We start from the raw sequence: 17,380 nt of genomic DNA on the forward strand, positions 1-17,380 counted from the left end.
GCTTCATGGTATGTGGCGATCTTCTTCGATCTTTTACCGTACTTGTACTCTTTCCTGAGCCGCTTCATTTTCTCCTTGACCTGGAGCGCGGTTCTCATGTAGCCGAGCGTCCTCATTTGCGCGGCCATGCTCTCGTAGACCTTGTTGTTTCTCGAAGTTCCGTCGAGCATATCGCGGTCGGCGGCCCAAATCTTGATGAGCTCGTAAGTTTCCTGATCGGACCACGTAAGCCCTGCCATCTTGAAGGCCGGAGGCATCTGAGTTGGGAGATCTATGTGCGCGGTCGACGAATTCGGTGGAGACGGAATCGGAATCAGCGAAGCTCCGCCGGCGGCCGCTATCTCCAACTGCATCACGGCTGGATGTGTTGCCTTAGCTGCAACCAAAATCAACCGAAAATCGTACAACCGAACACCGACCGATTAGAGTCACCGGGGCTAGAGAGCGAGGGACCGTGGTCGAGAAGACGAACGAACAAACGAACGAACGCACGAGCTACGGCTCCACGAGCTTGACTCTTAAGAGTTCAATTCAGAGCTCCCTGGGAGTGTTTCGAAGCGACCCGACCGGAGTCGCTCGACGAAGAATCACGCACTGCCTTGGGGCTGGGCACTTGGAGTTCGAAACTACGCAATGACGGCGAGAACGGCCGCCGCTAGACGATAGGAGACCAACAGTCAACAGGTTGCTGCTGCTCAGGCAGCCGGCAGCGACGACAGGGTTGCCTTAGCGTCGAAGGTGCGCGCGCGCGACTCGGGTCGCGAATGGACGTCGTCTGTGGAGCCGTAGCCTGTAGTGTCGGTGCGCGGCCGGAGGCGAACACGCGGGAAAGGGCTCGACGCTGGCGCTGGCAATGCCACTCCGACCGCCGGCCGTCAAACGCCAACACCACCACCACCACTGCCGCTGAAGCGGCCGCCGTCGTCGACGTCGCCGCTGTTGTCGTCGTCGTAGCGTTCAGTTCGAACCGCTGCCTGTTGTCGAACTGACTGCTGCTCGCCGACACCACTCTCGCTCACTCGATACTCTAGCCGCTTGTCTACGAACTTACTCTGCTGCCGCGACATCTATGTAGATGTTGAGCACTTACTCGAATTTTTCTGTTGATCTTCCGATTCGATCGCGAACAGCGCCGCCGTCGCTGGATTCCACGTCGGGGTTCTTTTCCGTACGGGCCGCTGCCGCTGCTCGAGAGCGAACTCCTCTCTTCAAGAGATGAGTTGTTACCACTTGTCGAAGAAGAGACCGAGTCGCGGACGATCGCCGAGGCGATCGATGGAAGGATCCGCGAGGAGATAAACTCCGGCTCGGGGATTCCGCTCGGTAATCGAATGCCGAGTCCAGGGTCCACGGAACCCGCCGAGAATTTCAAAACTCACCGGAAGGAGAAACCTCGCGGAACGCAAGTCTGCCAATTAGCGGGCGCTCTCAAGCGAGAAGAGAAACGGGATTCGCGCCAAGATTCGGTTTACAGAAACCAGGAGTTGACATCGATGTCTCGGGTGAACGAGGAGAATCACTCCGGTCGGCCGAGACCTCTGGTTGGTATGCTCTACTCTGGACTCGGTGGCTCTTTGCGCGTAAGGTGGTTCAGCCGCAGTCTATGTCAGGCTCTTTCCACTAGGGGGTGCTCTCACACCAGCAGCAGCGGCGGCGGTGGTGGCGGCGGCTCTAGCAGCAGCAGCAGTCTAAGCAGCAGTTATAACACGAGGGCGGAGCTCCAGACATGTGACCTCACTTCTCCATGAGTCACGATAATACCCGCTCGCACTCTAGGCACACAGCTCCAGAACAGGGAGTGACATCGAGCCCGTCCGACCGACGGACAGACGGACAGACAGACCGACATGCATACATGCTCGCCTCTCTGGGGATAAGTCTCGAGGCTCAGAGGGACACGTTTTGCGAATGTTCTCAGCAGCACGTCGCTCGGAAAGATTCGAATCTCTCAAGGAGCCCTCTGTTCTGAGGTGCGGTACGATGGGAAAATACGTAAAATACGTATGTATATGTGGATACTGATCTTTTAGCAAGCCAGGACTCAGTCGATTGGAGAGATTTCAAAGAGAACGGGAGTGGGTTTCTGACTTGGCTCGGCAAACGGTCTAGCCAGCGAGGCGAGCGTTGACGGAATTTCCGGGGAAAACTTATCATGAAAGGAAATATCCGGAAATGCACTCAAACTTCTGTATTTTGCAAGAAATTCGTCGTTTCGCGGGGATTGTCATGAGACCGTCACGTATCATAAATATGGTCCGGAATACACGGCAAGATGCCGGCCTTGCGTCGTCCTGGATAATTTCGAAGGATTGGTGGGGATGGACTGGCATGCGATCGACCGCAATGTCTTTGGCGGGAATTTCGGAGCCGGTTTCCAACCTCGTGGGGCTGCAGCCACAGCGCTTATCCTCGGCGTGCCGTAATCTCCCCCAAACAAAGCCGTGACTCATGGAATACGGAAGAGCTCTACGTGGAAAAAAGGTGGGCTCGAATACCGGAATCCGTCCGAGCGAGAAACTAGCTGGGAGGGACGCTCGAATATAGATGGAGATATAGAGAACTTGAGGTTAAACTCAAGTTCTTCAATATCGAAAGCCTCCCAAAGCTGCCGGGCTGATATGGCTGATGATCACTCTGTAGATAGAGAATCGAGAAGCGATGATCAATTATTATCACAGCTTTGATGTGTTCCCGTCAGATTCACGCGATTTATCCCCTTCTCCTTTGATATCCTGACGGGGAAGCAATCGTGGAACGAAAGACAGGAGCTTGAGATCTTGAATCAATGCGAAATCGACGTCCAGATTAGCGCTCGGGGGACAAGAGAGCGTTCGGGAGTATTTTTCCGTAGAATAGATTTGAATTCGGGAAGACAAGGATTAGCGCCCGAGAAACGGGAACACTGTCGATATCAACGATGGCCAAGCATCAACATACTCGTCATTGCGAACAACGACTGAATCATCATCATACGCGATGACGCTCTGCGGCTGGGTTTTTGACCGAGAGTTGTTTAGAATCTCGAGCGGAGGTGTGAGTAACGACGACAACGGCCGTTCGCGCCGGCGGCCACTTATAGGGGCTAAACAAATGGCGTTCGAAAGTAGACAACGACCGGTTATCCGAACCCCAATCAAAGTTCGCTACTTAGGGCTGTTGACGATATCCTCATCATCATCATCATCTCATGATCACAACATTGTAATCTCTAAGCGGAATACTGCTCCGGATAGTGCAGTCACTCCTCGAATGAGGAAGACGATGTTCAGTGCGGACTTCAAGGTCCCGATTCCCGGCTACCGGCCACGTGGATCACAATACCACATCGGCCACAGGTATCCACCGAGTTTCTATTTCTCGGAAATTGTGGGAAACCACGTCGACCAGCTATACTGGGTTCCTCTCAAGAGCAGGAGTCAGTATTCCTGGAACCTTTTCCTCCTTTCGCCTGTGGCTCGATCCCCGGATGGATTTCGAGGCTGGACTCGGAATCGCGGAAAGATAATGGAGATGGGTGAGAAAATCGTCCAGCTCAATGTGCGGAACGTACGCGCAATCTGGTCCGAGTTGGACGTGGCTAATCTCGTGCGTGTTCGCGACCACGCTCGCGTGCGGGGATTCTCGATGTCTGCGAGATGAAGCGCAGACTAGCGCTCCCGCCGAATAATCCCTGACGTTTGCCGGTCTTTTCGAGACCGACTTTGTCTCTACGCGAAGCAGTGAGCCCAACCACTGTTGTTCAACAGCACTGATCTCCACGTCAGCCGCCTGGTTCCAACGCCGCGAGACGAGCCGCTCGTTTCGCTCGAAACCCGCGGAGAATTCCTACAATATTTACAAACGGCTAGTTAGATGGGATAGGACCGACTCCCAGTGCTCTCAAAGACGGCGGCGAACACGCCGCTCGCGGCTCCGCAGAAACCAACGCTCGAATTGCCGCCAATGTATCCACATGCCGAGTGGAAACTCGATCGAAAACCATGGAACATTTCCCCGGAAGAGGCGGCTCGCGGTTGACGACCCGTCCCGGACACCAACGAATCCGGGGCAACGGTGACCGACTCGTACGGAACGGGGAATGTCGTCGATCTCGGCGAATTCGTGAAATTCCGGAAATTCACGAATTAGCTCGACGGTCGGCCCATAGTCCAGACACCGAAATCGAAGGAGGGTTCATCTCTCTCTGGTCCCCGCCGGCATGTTCCCGACATTCGAGAGTTCGTCATTGGAACAAGCACTAAACCTTTTTATCTCATTTCGGGACTCTCGCCCGCGATGTCGCGGATTTCGATTTTTTATCGTCCTGAAACGATCGGCTCGTCGCTCACCACGTGAGGAGGTTTTCGCTACAGAACTCCCTACAGAAACATAAATAGAGCTGACTGAGAGCTGTTGCTCTGAACAAGCACGGATTTCGGTGACGTTTCAACAAGGAAGTCTATTCCAAAAAGCAATTGTGCCAACTCTGACTACTGGCGTGACACCGCGGACCGAAAGCTGGTCGAGAGTCGAGCGACGACGGCAGCGGCGCGGCGGCAGCCGTCGACTCGTTACGAGGCGGCTGGCCCCTTGGAGCACCGCCACAACCACCAGTTAGAGTCGAGCACGTGAGTTCGGCGACCGTGAGCTCAGTGTTCCACGCTGTCAATTCGCCCGGAAAAATTACGCCTTTGCGTAAGGGGGAGGATGCCGATCCGAAACGTATGTCCTGGGAGGGGACGGAGCGAACTCTCAAAATTTTCAGTTTCCGAACCCCACCCCGAGAATCAAGGCATTTCATGACGAAGACACCGTGAAATGATGCTGCGTCAAATAGGAATCGACGCGGTAAATCGCGACGACGATATTATCGATTACGGGGAGACTCATCGGATACTCAGAACGGTTTATCCTAATTTGACTGCTCTGAATTTTCTCCTGAACGATCCGATCGAAGATCGCTCCAGTTCTAAAAATTCAAGGCTGAGCCGGAGACCACAGAATCCCCCCATGAGTAGGAGCGCGAAGATGAGCCCTAGCCTGAGAGCGAAATCGAACAGTCAGTCCGCCGGGCGGCTAACTATCCATCGTTAAAGTTCGGGGGTCCCACTGGGAGCAAGATCTGGTCCAGTTGAGTGAAAAAAATTCCCACGTCTGTAGACTTATTGGATTGCATCGCTTCCAAACCCCCGAAGTCAAGCTCGGGGGCTCCACGTTCGCGCTGCCGGACTCCTGATAGTTTGTGAGAGTCTCCCGTTGTTCTGTGGAGCACCCGATCGGGTCGCTCGGGTGAGGAAAACCTTGAGGCCGCTTTCCTCCAAGTTGGCATTCTGCTCAAAGGTTATCGCGGCGTGACATCGATCCACCGTGAATGGCATGACCGTCGCTGTCAACATGGCTCCGTAAAGTCAACATCGAGCTTCTTCGATTTCGGCGCATCTCGACCGAGGACACAGTACTCGAGAGTCATATGGAAATTCCGCGCATGGCAGTCGTTGCCAAGAAGGGTTACGGATTGCGTTCAGTCCACTCGACGGAGACGGTCAACGAAAATACTCATTCGACACGTGGCTCGGAGGTCGGAGCTCGGAGGCCAAGCGCAGAACCTTTTTCATGCGCACCCCCGCCTGAGGCGCCCCCTTGAGACTCGGAGCGGGTGACACGCTCCCAGTGTACTTCACAAGATAGAATCTCTATTCTCATGCAAACTCGGACAGAAGGAGGAGTCCGTCCAAGTGTCCACTCAACATGCCGTCGCGGGATTCGAGACATTGTTTTTCTATAGCTCCTGATCGCTACAAGATCCTGGGCATGTGACAGCTCGTGGGAAATCAATTGCGGTCGAAGTTGGACGAGTGTCATCTCGAAAGGAGCGAACGCAGATTCGGCCGATTCACATGAAAAGCCACGACAAGCATTGCATGTATGAAGAACCTCCATATTAAAACAGCTGAACGCGGCCGCAGCGAGTGCTCATCCACTGGGACCCATCGATTTTTGAGATTCTCGCGAATCACATTTGAAGCCCGTCGGAAAAATCGATCAGTAATAATAATGTTTATGAGCTGATCGAATTAAGGAAATGATTGTGAGACCCCCGCTCAGAGATGAATTTTCCGATACAGACGATATCGATGGAATCTATCCCCGAAAATGAGAGATATTGAATGCATTTAGGACCAGGGTTGCGGAGTCGACCGGGTCGTTGCAGCATAAATTCTCCTCAGATTCCGAAGTGAAAGGCAAACGATCGATGAAGAAAGAAACCTCTCATGATACTGAGCTCGAGAATCGAATCATCGAAGAGAAGCTCCTGTTGTCATGTCCATGTGGCTCAATTCATTCGCATAGGAATGGGATGCCAACGGAGCTTGCGCCGACATGCGGAATGGAACGGTGGCGGTGTCTCGACAACACGCGGCGTAGCGTTCTCTACTCCGGATTGGGTCGGAATGAGGTTCTCGAACGACGAAAACTTTACGTTTCCCCCTAATGGCATTATCCTAGAGCCGCTTCTCCACCTAATTGAGAGCACATGGCGATCGGACGAGGTTTCGCAACTAAAATACCTTTCGTTGGAGGACACATCATGAGCGGTGAACCGGAGCTGAGACTCTAGAACGTGGTCCAGCTTGAACGTCTGCACGTTGTCGCTTCAGAGCACATAACACACAACTGGCGGGCCATGTGCGCGGTCGGATTCTTCCCTCCTGCTTTGGCGGCTCTCTATCGAATTTCTGGGCTTGTCCACACAAATTTCACCTCTCGCGAGATCGAGGCTCATCAATGAACTCTGATGGAAAAACTCTTTGGAAAGCGAGCGCTTCCTGCGCCTGTGTAGATACTTTCGGTCTCGTTCGCAAGATGAGACTCGAATTCAACTTCTAGACGGACTTCGCAAATAATGGAGCAAACAAGATTTGTCTGAAGCAACCTCTCTACATGAAGAATCCACTTAAGTCCAACGTATACATATAACCGAGTTTTCTGAACCTTGAGAATATTCTCCGTCAGACAACCATCAATTTCGAACTCTCGACTCATTAAAGATTGAATGTTCCAGACGGGAACTCCATTTTTTTTGCTTCACTGGATCGTACGCGATCGTGAAGGACTCTGTTGTTGCCAGGAGTCCGTATTGCCTCAGGGGTCAGAAGGGAAATGGAGGGGAGGGGGGACTAAGTGCTTATGAACTCCGAAGAATCGCTTGATCGGTTCTGGCAGTTCTCCTCGCCCGGAAATCATCACAGGGCAAGGAAGCGGTGGCTGTGTCAAATGAGGGAATCTGAGTAGGACAAGCCTATGGGGTATCCAATGCTAAGTGGCTCGGCTATAGTAGAACCAATAGGGACCTCCGGATTTAACAGACCGACTCCCAGGCCCGGTCCGATCTGCTCCCATCTGATCCCACGCTGATCAGATCGGTCCTTATGACGGACGTATCATTGAGAGTAGGAATTTCGGGAGCGATATCCCATAGGACGATTTGCGGGGTTTCTCGCCCTTTTACGCGTCATGAGGGTGGCTGCGGTGGTGTCCCCTATGATTTTCACCTTCCATTGCGAATCAAATTCCCATCTTCGGATAGAACGGACTCCGGATACAACCGACCGTGTCGGTCGGTATCTTCAATTCCCTTTCAGCGAGGCTCTACTGTATCGAGGCGAGCGGAATCATTTCGACTTTCTGAGTCTCGACATCCTCCACGTGGATAAAGATAGAAAATTTTCTTTGCAGATATAACGTCGTTTTCATGATCGTGACGTACTTCATACCGATGTTTACCATGGCGATAGCGTACTCGATCATGGGTCATGTACTTTGGAGAAGCAAAGGAATCGGTGAACAGACTGAGCGTCAGAAAGAAGCCATACGCTCTAAACAAAGAGTAAGTTTTCCCCCACTCGGGCTCATCTGTAGGGAACTTGGTCTAACTAAGAACTTCGAGATGCGTTTCGATCGGCTGCCGGGTCAGGGACGAGGAGCGGACTTATAATCCGCTCTACCAATCTCTGCGGATCTGATACATGGAACTTAATCTCGGGAAATCCCTGCCGAACTCCGAGTTGTAGCTTATCGAAAGAAACTTGGAATAATGATTATCAAATCATGCTCAGACTTCGGGGGTCGAAGCTTCTGATCAGATATCCAATCTACCGCACTCCGATTGGGATATGGGAAAAATTCAGCAGTGAAAAGTCCCAACTGAACGTTTCTCGCGATTCCCCGTCGTGTCGACCTCTGTACCAAGTTTACCAAACCTTGAAATGAAAATGAAGGGTCTGACGGAAACTAAACGCCGAGCATCAGCGTCGAGAGTAGCGCTGCCAAGGGGCGTGATGTTCGGCGAGGAAACTCTCCGAAGGCAGCGTTCCGGGCTCTAGCGGAATCCGAACCTCTTGGTCCGGCATCACGAATCGACCATGGATCGAGCGTGAATAAGTCGAATTACTAATTGCTCCGCGAAATGTCCATAAATGACCAAAAAAAATTTACTGTGGAAAACCCGACCATGGACCCGGGCTTGCTCGGGATTTTTATTCCGATCGCAAGAGTTTCAAATCTCATTCAGTAATCCGATTCATAGAGCTGGTCTATGATAAGTTCCGAACTCGAGGCAGTCTCTCGAAGGTCCGATTCACTCTGGCGTGGTGGTCCAGCGTAGAGTCCCGATCCGCCGATTCTCGGAAACCGAAATTCTTGTCTAACCACGTTCCGATGACTAAATCGACTTTTTCCGAATGGCCCGCTCAGCGACGTCATGACTCTAGGCGGTGACGCGAGATCGAGAATCTGGGGAGCTCACACTATACGAGCGGAAACAGGAAGAAATAAGGAAGGTCTCCGGGATTCCGGTCCAGCATCTCTGCTCTCTCATGGTCTTCTCCAGTATCGAGGATAATTTCAGAAAATGAGCTTCGCTCCGAAAGGAGGCACCAATGCGGACCGCGAGAATTTTCGTTCAGTAGAGCACTGACTGATCGCAACAGTCCATATGTATTAATCGGTCCTGATCGAATCAGACTTGTCAGAATCGAATGTCGGAACTTCGCTGGCAAATTCAAGCGGGCTCAGGGCTCAGGACATGCGAGTTCTGAAGTGTCCATGCGAAGGAACTGGACGAATTTCTTGTTTCTCGATTCGATGATCGGAACCCGTCCCGCAAGATGACGCGCGAGCTCTCCGGAAATTGCGCGATTACTGCTTAGCGTGATGCTGTCGAACGAATTCCGCCTCCGAAACCGAAGGTGAGGCTCACGAGACTAAAAGCGCCTGCTCGACTTGGAACTTGGGTGCAATCTCTAGTCCTGTGGGCTTGAGTCGCTGAATGACTGACTGAGAATACTTCTGATGGACTCCCCAGTGCTCTCTCGGATGAATGCAGACTTTCCGTCTATTGAAACTCCCGTGGGTGTTTGAATGCTTCTCGGCCTCCGAGGCTAAACTACGATGTTCCAACAGAGTTCCCTCGAGTTTTACGCCGTTCACCTCTCCAGCAGAGGCGTTTGAGTCGCAGAAGCGGGAACGCCGACTCTCTCCTCGCCGTCCGCATGAGCCTCTCTCTCCCAGGCGTATTTCAAATGTTCTCAAGGAACCTGAGGGTCATCAGGTCACCCGCGGCCGCCGCTACCCTAGAAATTGATTTACGTATCGGATGCTGGGATAAAAAAAAAAGTATGCGGACAGAAGATTTGAACTTCTCTCTGAATAGAATTTCTGTCTGAAATCTGACAGACAGCAGGAACAGCTGTTTATTCTGCGCCGATCAATGTTTCTCTCGGTGCCACAATTTCCTCCCGTTCTTCTGGATTTCTCTTTGAATGAATCATCCGATCATTTGTACACTCGGGTGTAGGAAGAGAAGCATCAGAAGCAGAGCCACGTAGAATTTGAATAATACGACTTGATGCTCATGAATTCGAGGTCCTAAACTTGGATGTTCATGCGATGTTCACAGTGCCGATGTTTACAGCACCAAAAGACCGAGTCGGCTCGAATAAAGACAATTAAATTTTTCCCCTTGCAGGTGGTTCGGATGCTTGTGGTGGTCGTTCTGATTTTCGCTGTGTGTTGGCTCCCATATCACCTATACTTCATCTTCACGTGCCTAGATCCGGCGGTTACATATTCGTCATGGGCTCAGCCGTTGTACCTCATAATCTATTGGCTAGCGATGTCCAATTGCATGTACAATCCTTTCATCTACTATTGGATGAATTCCAGGTGGGTTTCCTCTCGCTTACTTCTCACCGAGCGAGGGCGGGGCTCTCGGCTCGTTTACATGATGTCATCATCCCTCCAGACAAGCTGCATATTCGGACACGGCTTCCGCAAAGCGCGAAAAATGATAAACGTTGCCCATGGCTGAGCTCGAGATCGAATCGAGACGGTACTAGTGTCGTGGAATTCCCGTCTGGGAGATCAGCCTGCCCGCGCATATCTCCCCGAATCCAATACCTTTATGCGATATAATTTCCGGAATGCGGAAGACTCGGAGTGGGTGAAAAATCCCATGTCACCGGATTGTATTCGAGATATGTCGCTCGGACGATTCCTACGGGCTCGCGAATTCCCTCATTGTTTGAGGCGAGCGTAACGTCTCCTCCGAACACGCGGCACTGCAGGAGAAACGCAGACGCCGCTGGCGGCTCATCGGACTCGGGGTGTGGCGATCGAGACGCAGAGCCTAATGGAAACTCCTATACCCGCATCCACTCGGTACTATTCGTTTCCGATGGCACGAACCCGATGAGTGACTACCCCGCATCGGCACCAATCAGCAGCGGGTTCATCCTGCTCGAGAGCTGCTCATCGCGTCGGGGAGACCAGTGTAATACTCGCGGGCAGCGGATTGGTCTTCGTTAGATTGCTCTCAGAACTCAGAGATGAATCGCTGACTTCGAGGATATATGGTGCGCCGCTCCGAGAGAGATTGATTGAGTTTTTTCCATTGGGAGGAACCGCTTGGACGACCTGCCTATTCCTCAAATCTTTGTTGGATACAGGGGTTTCGGATCCCATTCGCCGCTTGTCATTTCTCGCCTCGAAATGCTGGGAATCTAGAAAGGCACATCTCGAACGAGGGCTGGATGAGATGGCTCACTGCTCTCCGAACCTCTGTCCGATTATGCGATCGAGTCCCCGCTAATCCACGAGATAAACGTCGGATTACACTCTTTCCCTCTGCGTATTCCATTCCAATATCTCATTCGATCGTCAGCATGCTTCAGAGTGACGAAAACGAGACTGAAACCGCAGGATTCTGCTGAGGGCGGAGAGATCTTGTGCCATGTGCGAAATTCCCACACCGAGATCATAACCGACGGAGGTCCTCATCCTTTCGTTTTAGGGAGAAACCCCCGCGAACTCTACTCCGAAATTTCGGCTCGAGCTCCGAGTTTTTCCCCTCATTCATCGCGTTTGTCATCGGTCGGTGTTTTCCGTGAACTCCGAGAACTTTTGAATCTGGGTTTTGTCCGCGGGGAAAAAATATCATGCGAGCCGCCGCCCTCTCTCCCGCGCTTTCTTGGAGTAATTTCTTCCCATCTGGTTCTGGCTCGTTGTGTATTCGTGCGCAAGTGGAGCGGGTGCTGCTCTTGACAATAAGTCTTGTGATGTAGCTTTTACTGACATCTCGAGAAAAAAAAGAGTCATCTTTCCCCTGCCCGCCGGCTGACAACGAGACCGAGAAACTGAGCAGTGTGAAGAGTAAGAACACAACAGACAACGAGAGGCTAGAGATTCTAGCTCGACAAAAACTGTCCAATAAGAGCAGAGAGAAAAAGACAGAACCTACGGTGATAGAGGTGATGACTTTCGAATGAAGGAAAGCTTCTGGCAAATGGATCATCCTCTTACTCTCTGAACGACGTATTGAATCAGAACAGCGCTGTTGCGGCCTGAGAAGAGATCCGAACGATAACAAAAAGAGAGCCGGAGCGACACCGGGGAGAACACTTCTGCTTCATCGGACTCGGGACCTTCGCCCTTACAATGAGGACAGCTCTCGAGGGAATCGCTTGATGACGGTTGAAAATCAGCGTTTGACCCGTACTTGAGGAGAATGTGAGCGGTTTTATGTGAAGTATCCCAATGATGCTCTTCCGGCACGATATACCCGTGCCTTGTCGTGATAAGGGGATACGGGGGCGGAATACGAAGTCGATGAGAACTGATACCGACACAGAAAACTCTCGGTGATCCCCGGTGAGATTTTGCGGAATCATTGACGCTCTCTCTCCGACCCTTATAACGAGTCACCCCTGATCACGAGGTCGCTCGGTGAGAACGTGTTGTGAGTATTCTAGGCCACCTCAAACTCTCCGCAGAAACGACAAAATGATTCAACCAAGATTAGTCCCGATGCTTTTGCGCGGGTTCTCAGTTTTCCGCCTTACCCATGCTCTCCGATTCCGGATGGGTACGGCCCGGGAGCAGGCAAGGGTGTTGACGCTCCACAGTTGGTAGTTCGAGCGCCGGAAGCTTCCGGATCGACCGAAAGATTGACCCATTGGCTCCGGAAATTTTCAATTTTCTCGGCGGCTCTCGTCATGGACTGGCGAAAGTCAGAGTTTCGGCACCGCGTCAGTGATCATGAAACGGAAATTTTTGGAAAGTCAGTCCAATATGATCGGGGGTCAACTCTGATGGGAACAGGGGGAAAAGAGCTTTCCTGGACTATGGGAACTTAATGCTCATCCGTAGGTGACATCCTCCACGGGACACCACGGGTCGGCAGTTTCGACTGTTCGAGCTCGGTCTTCGTATGGACATTCCTTCATCGACAGGATCATTTTTGCATCCACTTACATTATCTTTCAAGAAATTCTTTGCGCTCCGAACTTAGTGCTGGTCAGATCAGAGAGCTATCGAATGCTCACCTGCCGAGTCTTGATGTCTCCTTCCGCACTGCCATACCTCGGTGTCAACAATTACCGCTCTTCGCTCTTCCTACCTGTATCAATCGATTGGACTCTCAAGTCTCGATTCAGTGCAGGCGGACTCGAACACTGGCGCACAGGGATCTCCAAATTGACCCGCTCTCTCAATTGCTCCCTCTTCCTCGGAGCTGCGGAAGCATCCGATCCTGATAGCTCACGCTCACCCGGCTATTGTGTGGAGTAATTCGACCGGCTCAGGTTTTTGTGTCGAAACGTGATGAGATAGAAGCCGATCAGGCTCGGAAATCCCCCGTATTCCGGCCGAACAACCTGTGAAAGGATCGAATGCGTCGAGGGCGATGAATTGCCGTATCATATCCCCGGGAAATAAAAAGAAAGACAAACTTTCTCGAACAACCAGAGTCGAGAACGGAGAGATTCTAGTCATCTCGACGGTCAAACCAGAGGCCCTGATTCGTTGTCGGTAGTGTCGCTTTCGTTGTAGTAGCTGTTGTTGTTGGTGGTGGTGGTGCTAAACTCATCGGAGATTCAAGCGAGAGATTAGATTCTGAGGATGGAAGAAAGCAAGCAAGCTAGTCGAACGGCTCGAGCCTCTTTAGACGTTTAGACTCTCACTCGGAGTTTATCTTCGTCTTTCTCACGAATTATCACTCGGGCCGAATCGTCACGACGCTGATATGTGAACGAGCATGCGAGTCGTAAGGTTGAAATGTCATTCAACTTATCTTGGAGTCGGTGTTTCTGAGCCGAGAATAGGGATGTCTTAACTGCATTCATGATTCCAACACCAGCTTTTCCCCGATGTCCGTGCTTCTGTGTTTTTTTTGTGATATCTCTCACTTTGTTAGTCTCGTGTTATCCATCTCTAGTTCTTGTTGAGTGAATTGTCATCTGTTGCTGCTCTCTACTCAGGACAGGATAAGGAAGTCGCGGAGCGAAACTCATTGTTCGATCGCGGATCGAAATGGGGCGAAGTACCGAACGGGTTTCCGGATCGCGAGTTATCGGTTTATCCATAGAATTTTTTTTGAGCTCTCAGGGGAGAGCGTGCGACAACATTCGACATTCCCGGGATCGTTTCCCCTCGGATCTCTCGATTTTGTGATCTTCGAAGCCATACAGCTCTCGAGAAGATGGGAGTCCAGGTGATCTCTGCACGTTCCTCAGAAAAGTAGACATGGAGCTTCTGGATCCCCGTGATGCGTTTGAACAAGCTCGAAGCGTCGACGAAGGGTCTGGGAGAGAAATGCTCCCTGTCAATCAGACCAGTCTGAGACGTAGAATTGCGGAGCGTTCGCCTCGAAGTTGATCGAGGAGGAGTATCGAGTCGTTTCCACGCGACCAAACTCCCACCGAGCGGATTCTCACTGAGAGACCGAAAGCCAGTTAGCGAAACACGTCGAGAGAAGTTCAGCGAGAATCAGAGCGAGAGGCCGCTGTGCAGTCGGGGCTGAAAGGCCTCTCGCACGTGGCTCCGGTTACAGAGCAGGCTTAGAAATGACGACAACGAGCAAGACGCAACAACATAGTCTCTGACAAGAGGCAGAAACTATGATGATTCACACACCGGCCATTGAAACTGTTTCCCGTCCCGCGACCGAACCACACGACCAGAGACCGAAAATGAACGGGCCAGAGATCCAGAGGACCTTTAAGAGTCGATCGGGGATGAGCGGGACCGATCCGAAAGCTAGACTGGCGATTACGGAACGAGAAGCAACATCAAGAACATGTGCTTCACATCAACTCGACCCCACCCGCTCTCTCATGAGCCGAGTCGCGATTCGATAGCTTCCCAGAAACACAGGGACTGGATTTCCCGGCTCGAACTCGGAGTGGGGGGCACTGAGCACTACCGGAGACTTTTGGAGAACGGGACGGTGGAACCGGCCCCGGAAGGCGACGAGCAACGAAGCTCTCAGTGACGAAAATCTTCGTAACCGAGGCATCGTCTCGGTAAGGATGATCTCCTTCCGAGGTGTCGCCTTTCCGACTCTCGAGTGGTCGACATAAAATGATGACTTTATGAGTGAGCAGGGGTTCGAGTACTGATCTCAGAACAATAAGCTTGAAGAAGGGGAGATACCACGAACAAATCGAGGGGAGAGTTCAGGTGGTTGCTCATAAAGCAAGTCAGCCATAAATTTGACTAAAACAAACAGTCGGATCGGCGTGCTCGATGACGAACAGACGGAGCGTCGTTCGTTCACAAAAAACAAGTGTATAAGCCAAGGGTTTTCACACGCTCTACAATCCATTTCGAGTTACAGAGCCACGATTGAGTGGGACTCTAGACACGGTTTCGGTTGGGGATTCGGTTCGTGATTTCCTGCGCTCTCTCGATGGCGGGCTACCGCGTCACGATATACCCCGTGGCTCAAAACGGCTGCGACCCTCGTTCGAATTTCATAGACTCGGGCCCAATGCCCTCCGAGCGGGTGAGGATGATATCATCATGGAAAATCGGATCGGGATTTCCTGAGCTTGTAGCAAGCTCCGAACCCCTACAAGGAAGAGACATTGGTGTAGCCTGTTTTTCCCTTCGACTGAGTTCATGGTCGGACGACTCCGGTATCCCCAACTTTGCCCGTCGGGAGTAAACCTATGCTCGACATAGAGTCTTCATTCGAGAAAATCAGATCAGATTCTCCAAGCAGGATTCGCGAAATTGTTGACAAACTCAGCTGCAGAGAGCACTGCGGAACTTGCAGACAAGGCAAGAGTTCAATGCTACGAAAATGGAAGAGATCGGAAAAATCCATAAGTGCGTCATAGTCCCCCCATGAAAGTCGCTCCGAGTCGGAGCTTCCGACTCTCCAGATTTTTTTCCTTTAAGACTATCTCTCCGCGCAGAACTCGACGAAGCTTCCGTGTAGTCCTTGCTTTATGCCATTTGGAGATTATCCTCGAAGATTCTCGACCATGCCACGGCTTCCTTCCGAAGTTTCCACTCGCGAGAGACCCACCTACTACGGAAAATGAGTAGAATCTGATCCGACATCGTTCCTAGGGAAAAATGCAAAGATTGTCGGCGTGTACCGATACGACAGAACAGATCCATAAGCTGATCTCAGCTGATATCGCGACTTCCATCCTGCTCGAAATCGAGCATAATCCGGCGATGTTACCTCCGATGGGGTCTCGCGGCGACGGAGACTTATGTACGACGATTGATTTTTCAATAATGATTTCGATTCCAGATTTCGGAGTTACTTCCGCTTTGTCCTCTGTTATTGCTGCAACCTCGGCAGCGGCTTGGGGCACAAATGCAGCGAGGTCGAACGACTCCAAAGCGACTGGACGTTCAACAACAACAGCCCGCATCGCCGAACTCTAAAGAGCCAGACGGGTACGGAATGCCTCGTGCTCACTGCCGTGCATAGAAACGGCGCTTATCAGGTAATCTGGGAATCTCCCGTCGGGTTTCAGGCCGCTTAGTACGATCACGGCGCAAACAGGCCGATGGTGGCGCTCCTCTCCGGGAGTACCGATTGTGGAAAGAGTGCTTCAGCTGGATGTTAAAAGGCAAACTCGCACGTTTTCTGTGGATGGAAGCAGTTTTCTAGTAGAATAATTTTGGTTCCAAGTTTCAGAGGGGGCATCAGGCGAGGAAAGCCAACGACGCTAGCCCGCTGAGACCCGCCGTGCATAAAGCTCCGGAAGACAAGCTGCGTCTAGAAGAGTAGTCGGGAGGGACTGGATCGAAGTTACGAACAAGAAATGCATCAACTCGATGTCACCGGCAGGTCAACTTCGAGGCGGTTGAAATCAGTGAGGAACCCGGCCTGAGCCGAGAATCATCGAGAGGAGCTTCACGAGGCGACCGCAGAGTGCTCAAGAATTCAAAGGGTATCCTGACTTTGTACAGATTCATTGGAGGCTGCGTCCTCGAATGAAATTATACATATATACATGTGAGGACCAAATCTACGAGAGCACGGAGAATAGAATGTGCTGAATTTTGTACGTACGTGCTTACGGTGTCATATGGATATCAAGACATGATATATGGATGGGATACTGAGCAAAAGGTCTAAGTCAGTAATTCAGAAGCGTTCCGTGAACATTGCCTCCTAATGAGGTTCTCATGTCGTCTGCGAGCGGCAGATCCGAGCATCATCGATACGCTCTTAATCGATTCCCGAAGCTTTCGCCCATTTCATCGAGAGAAATCTGAGGACTCGTCAGCGGGCGAGACCTCAATTCAAATCCAATAATCGACTGACCGCGGAATTCGGATCGGAGTGCTCAATGTTGGACGACTATCCTGTGATGTAATGTTCGGTGGGAGCGATCCCGGACTGTTGAGAGATATCCGTTGAAGGACTCTCATGCTTTGATTAGAAAAAATCGGAAAGGTCGGGCATTTCGCCGCTACGAGCATTCGGGGTTCGTGACTGACTGATTTTCCAATATTCTTCAAAGCGAGTCTTTGCTCGATTCTATTCGGTATCCTCAGACTCATTGAGAACGACTCGATACAATGTTGCATTCACGTA

General features: G+C 51.6%; 1 protein-coding gene across 1 annotated transcript in view; it reads left to right on the top strand.

The window, feature by feature from the left end:
* LOC100898722 (tachykinin-like peptides receptor 86C) overlaps nucleotides 1–16,567 on the top strand; it is a 94,416-nt gene extending 77,849 nt beyond the window's left edge. The window contains exons 3-6 of the mRNA XM_003737010.1: nucleotides 7,717–7,867; nucleotides 10,007–10,203; nucleotides 16,082–16,280; nucleotides 16,475–16,567. Coding sequence (XP_003737058.1) covers nucleotides 7,717–7,867; nucleotides 10,007–10,203; nucleotides 16,082–16,280; nucleotides 16,475–16,567 — 640 coding nt within the window. The remainder of the gene's footprint in view (nucleotides 1–7,716; nucleotides 7,868–10,006; nucleotides 10,204–16,081; nucleotides 16,281–16,474) is intronic.
* The last annotated feature ends 813 nt before the right edge of the window (nucleotides 16,568–17,380 follow it).

The sequence above is a fragment of the Galendromus occidentalis genome, unplaced genomic scaffold (genome assembly GCF_000255335.2).
Source record: "Galendromus occidentalis unplaced genomic scaffold, Mocc_1.1 scf7180000075388, whole genome shotgun sequence".
NCBI classification, from domain to species: Eukaryota; Metazoa; Arthropoda; class Arachnida; order Mesostigmata; family Phytoseiidae; genus Galendromus; species Galendromus occidentalis.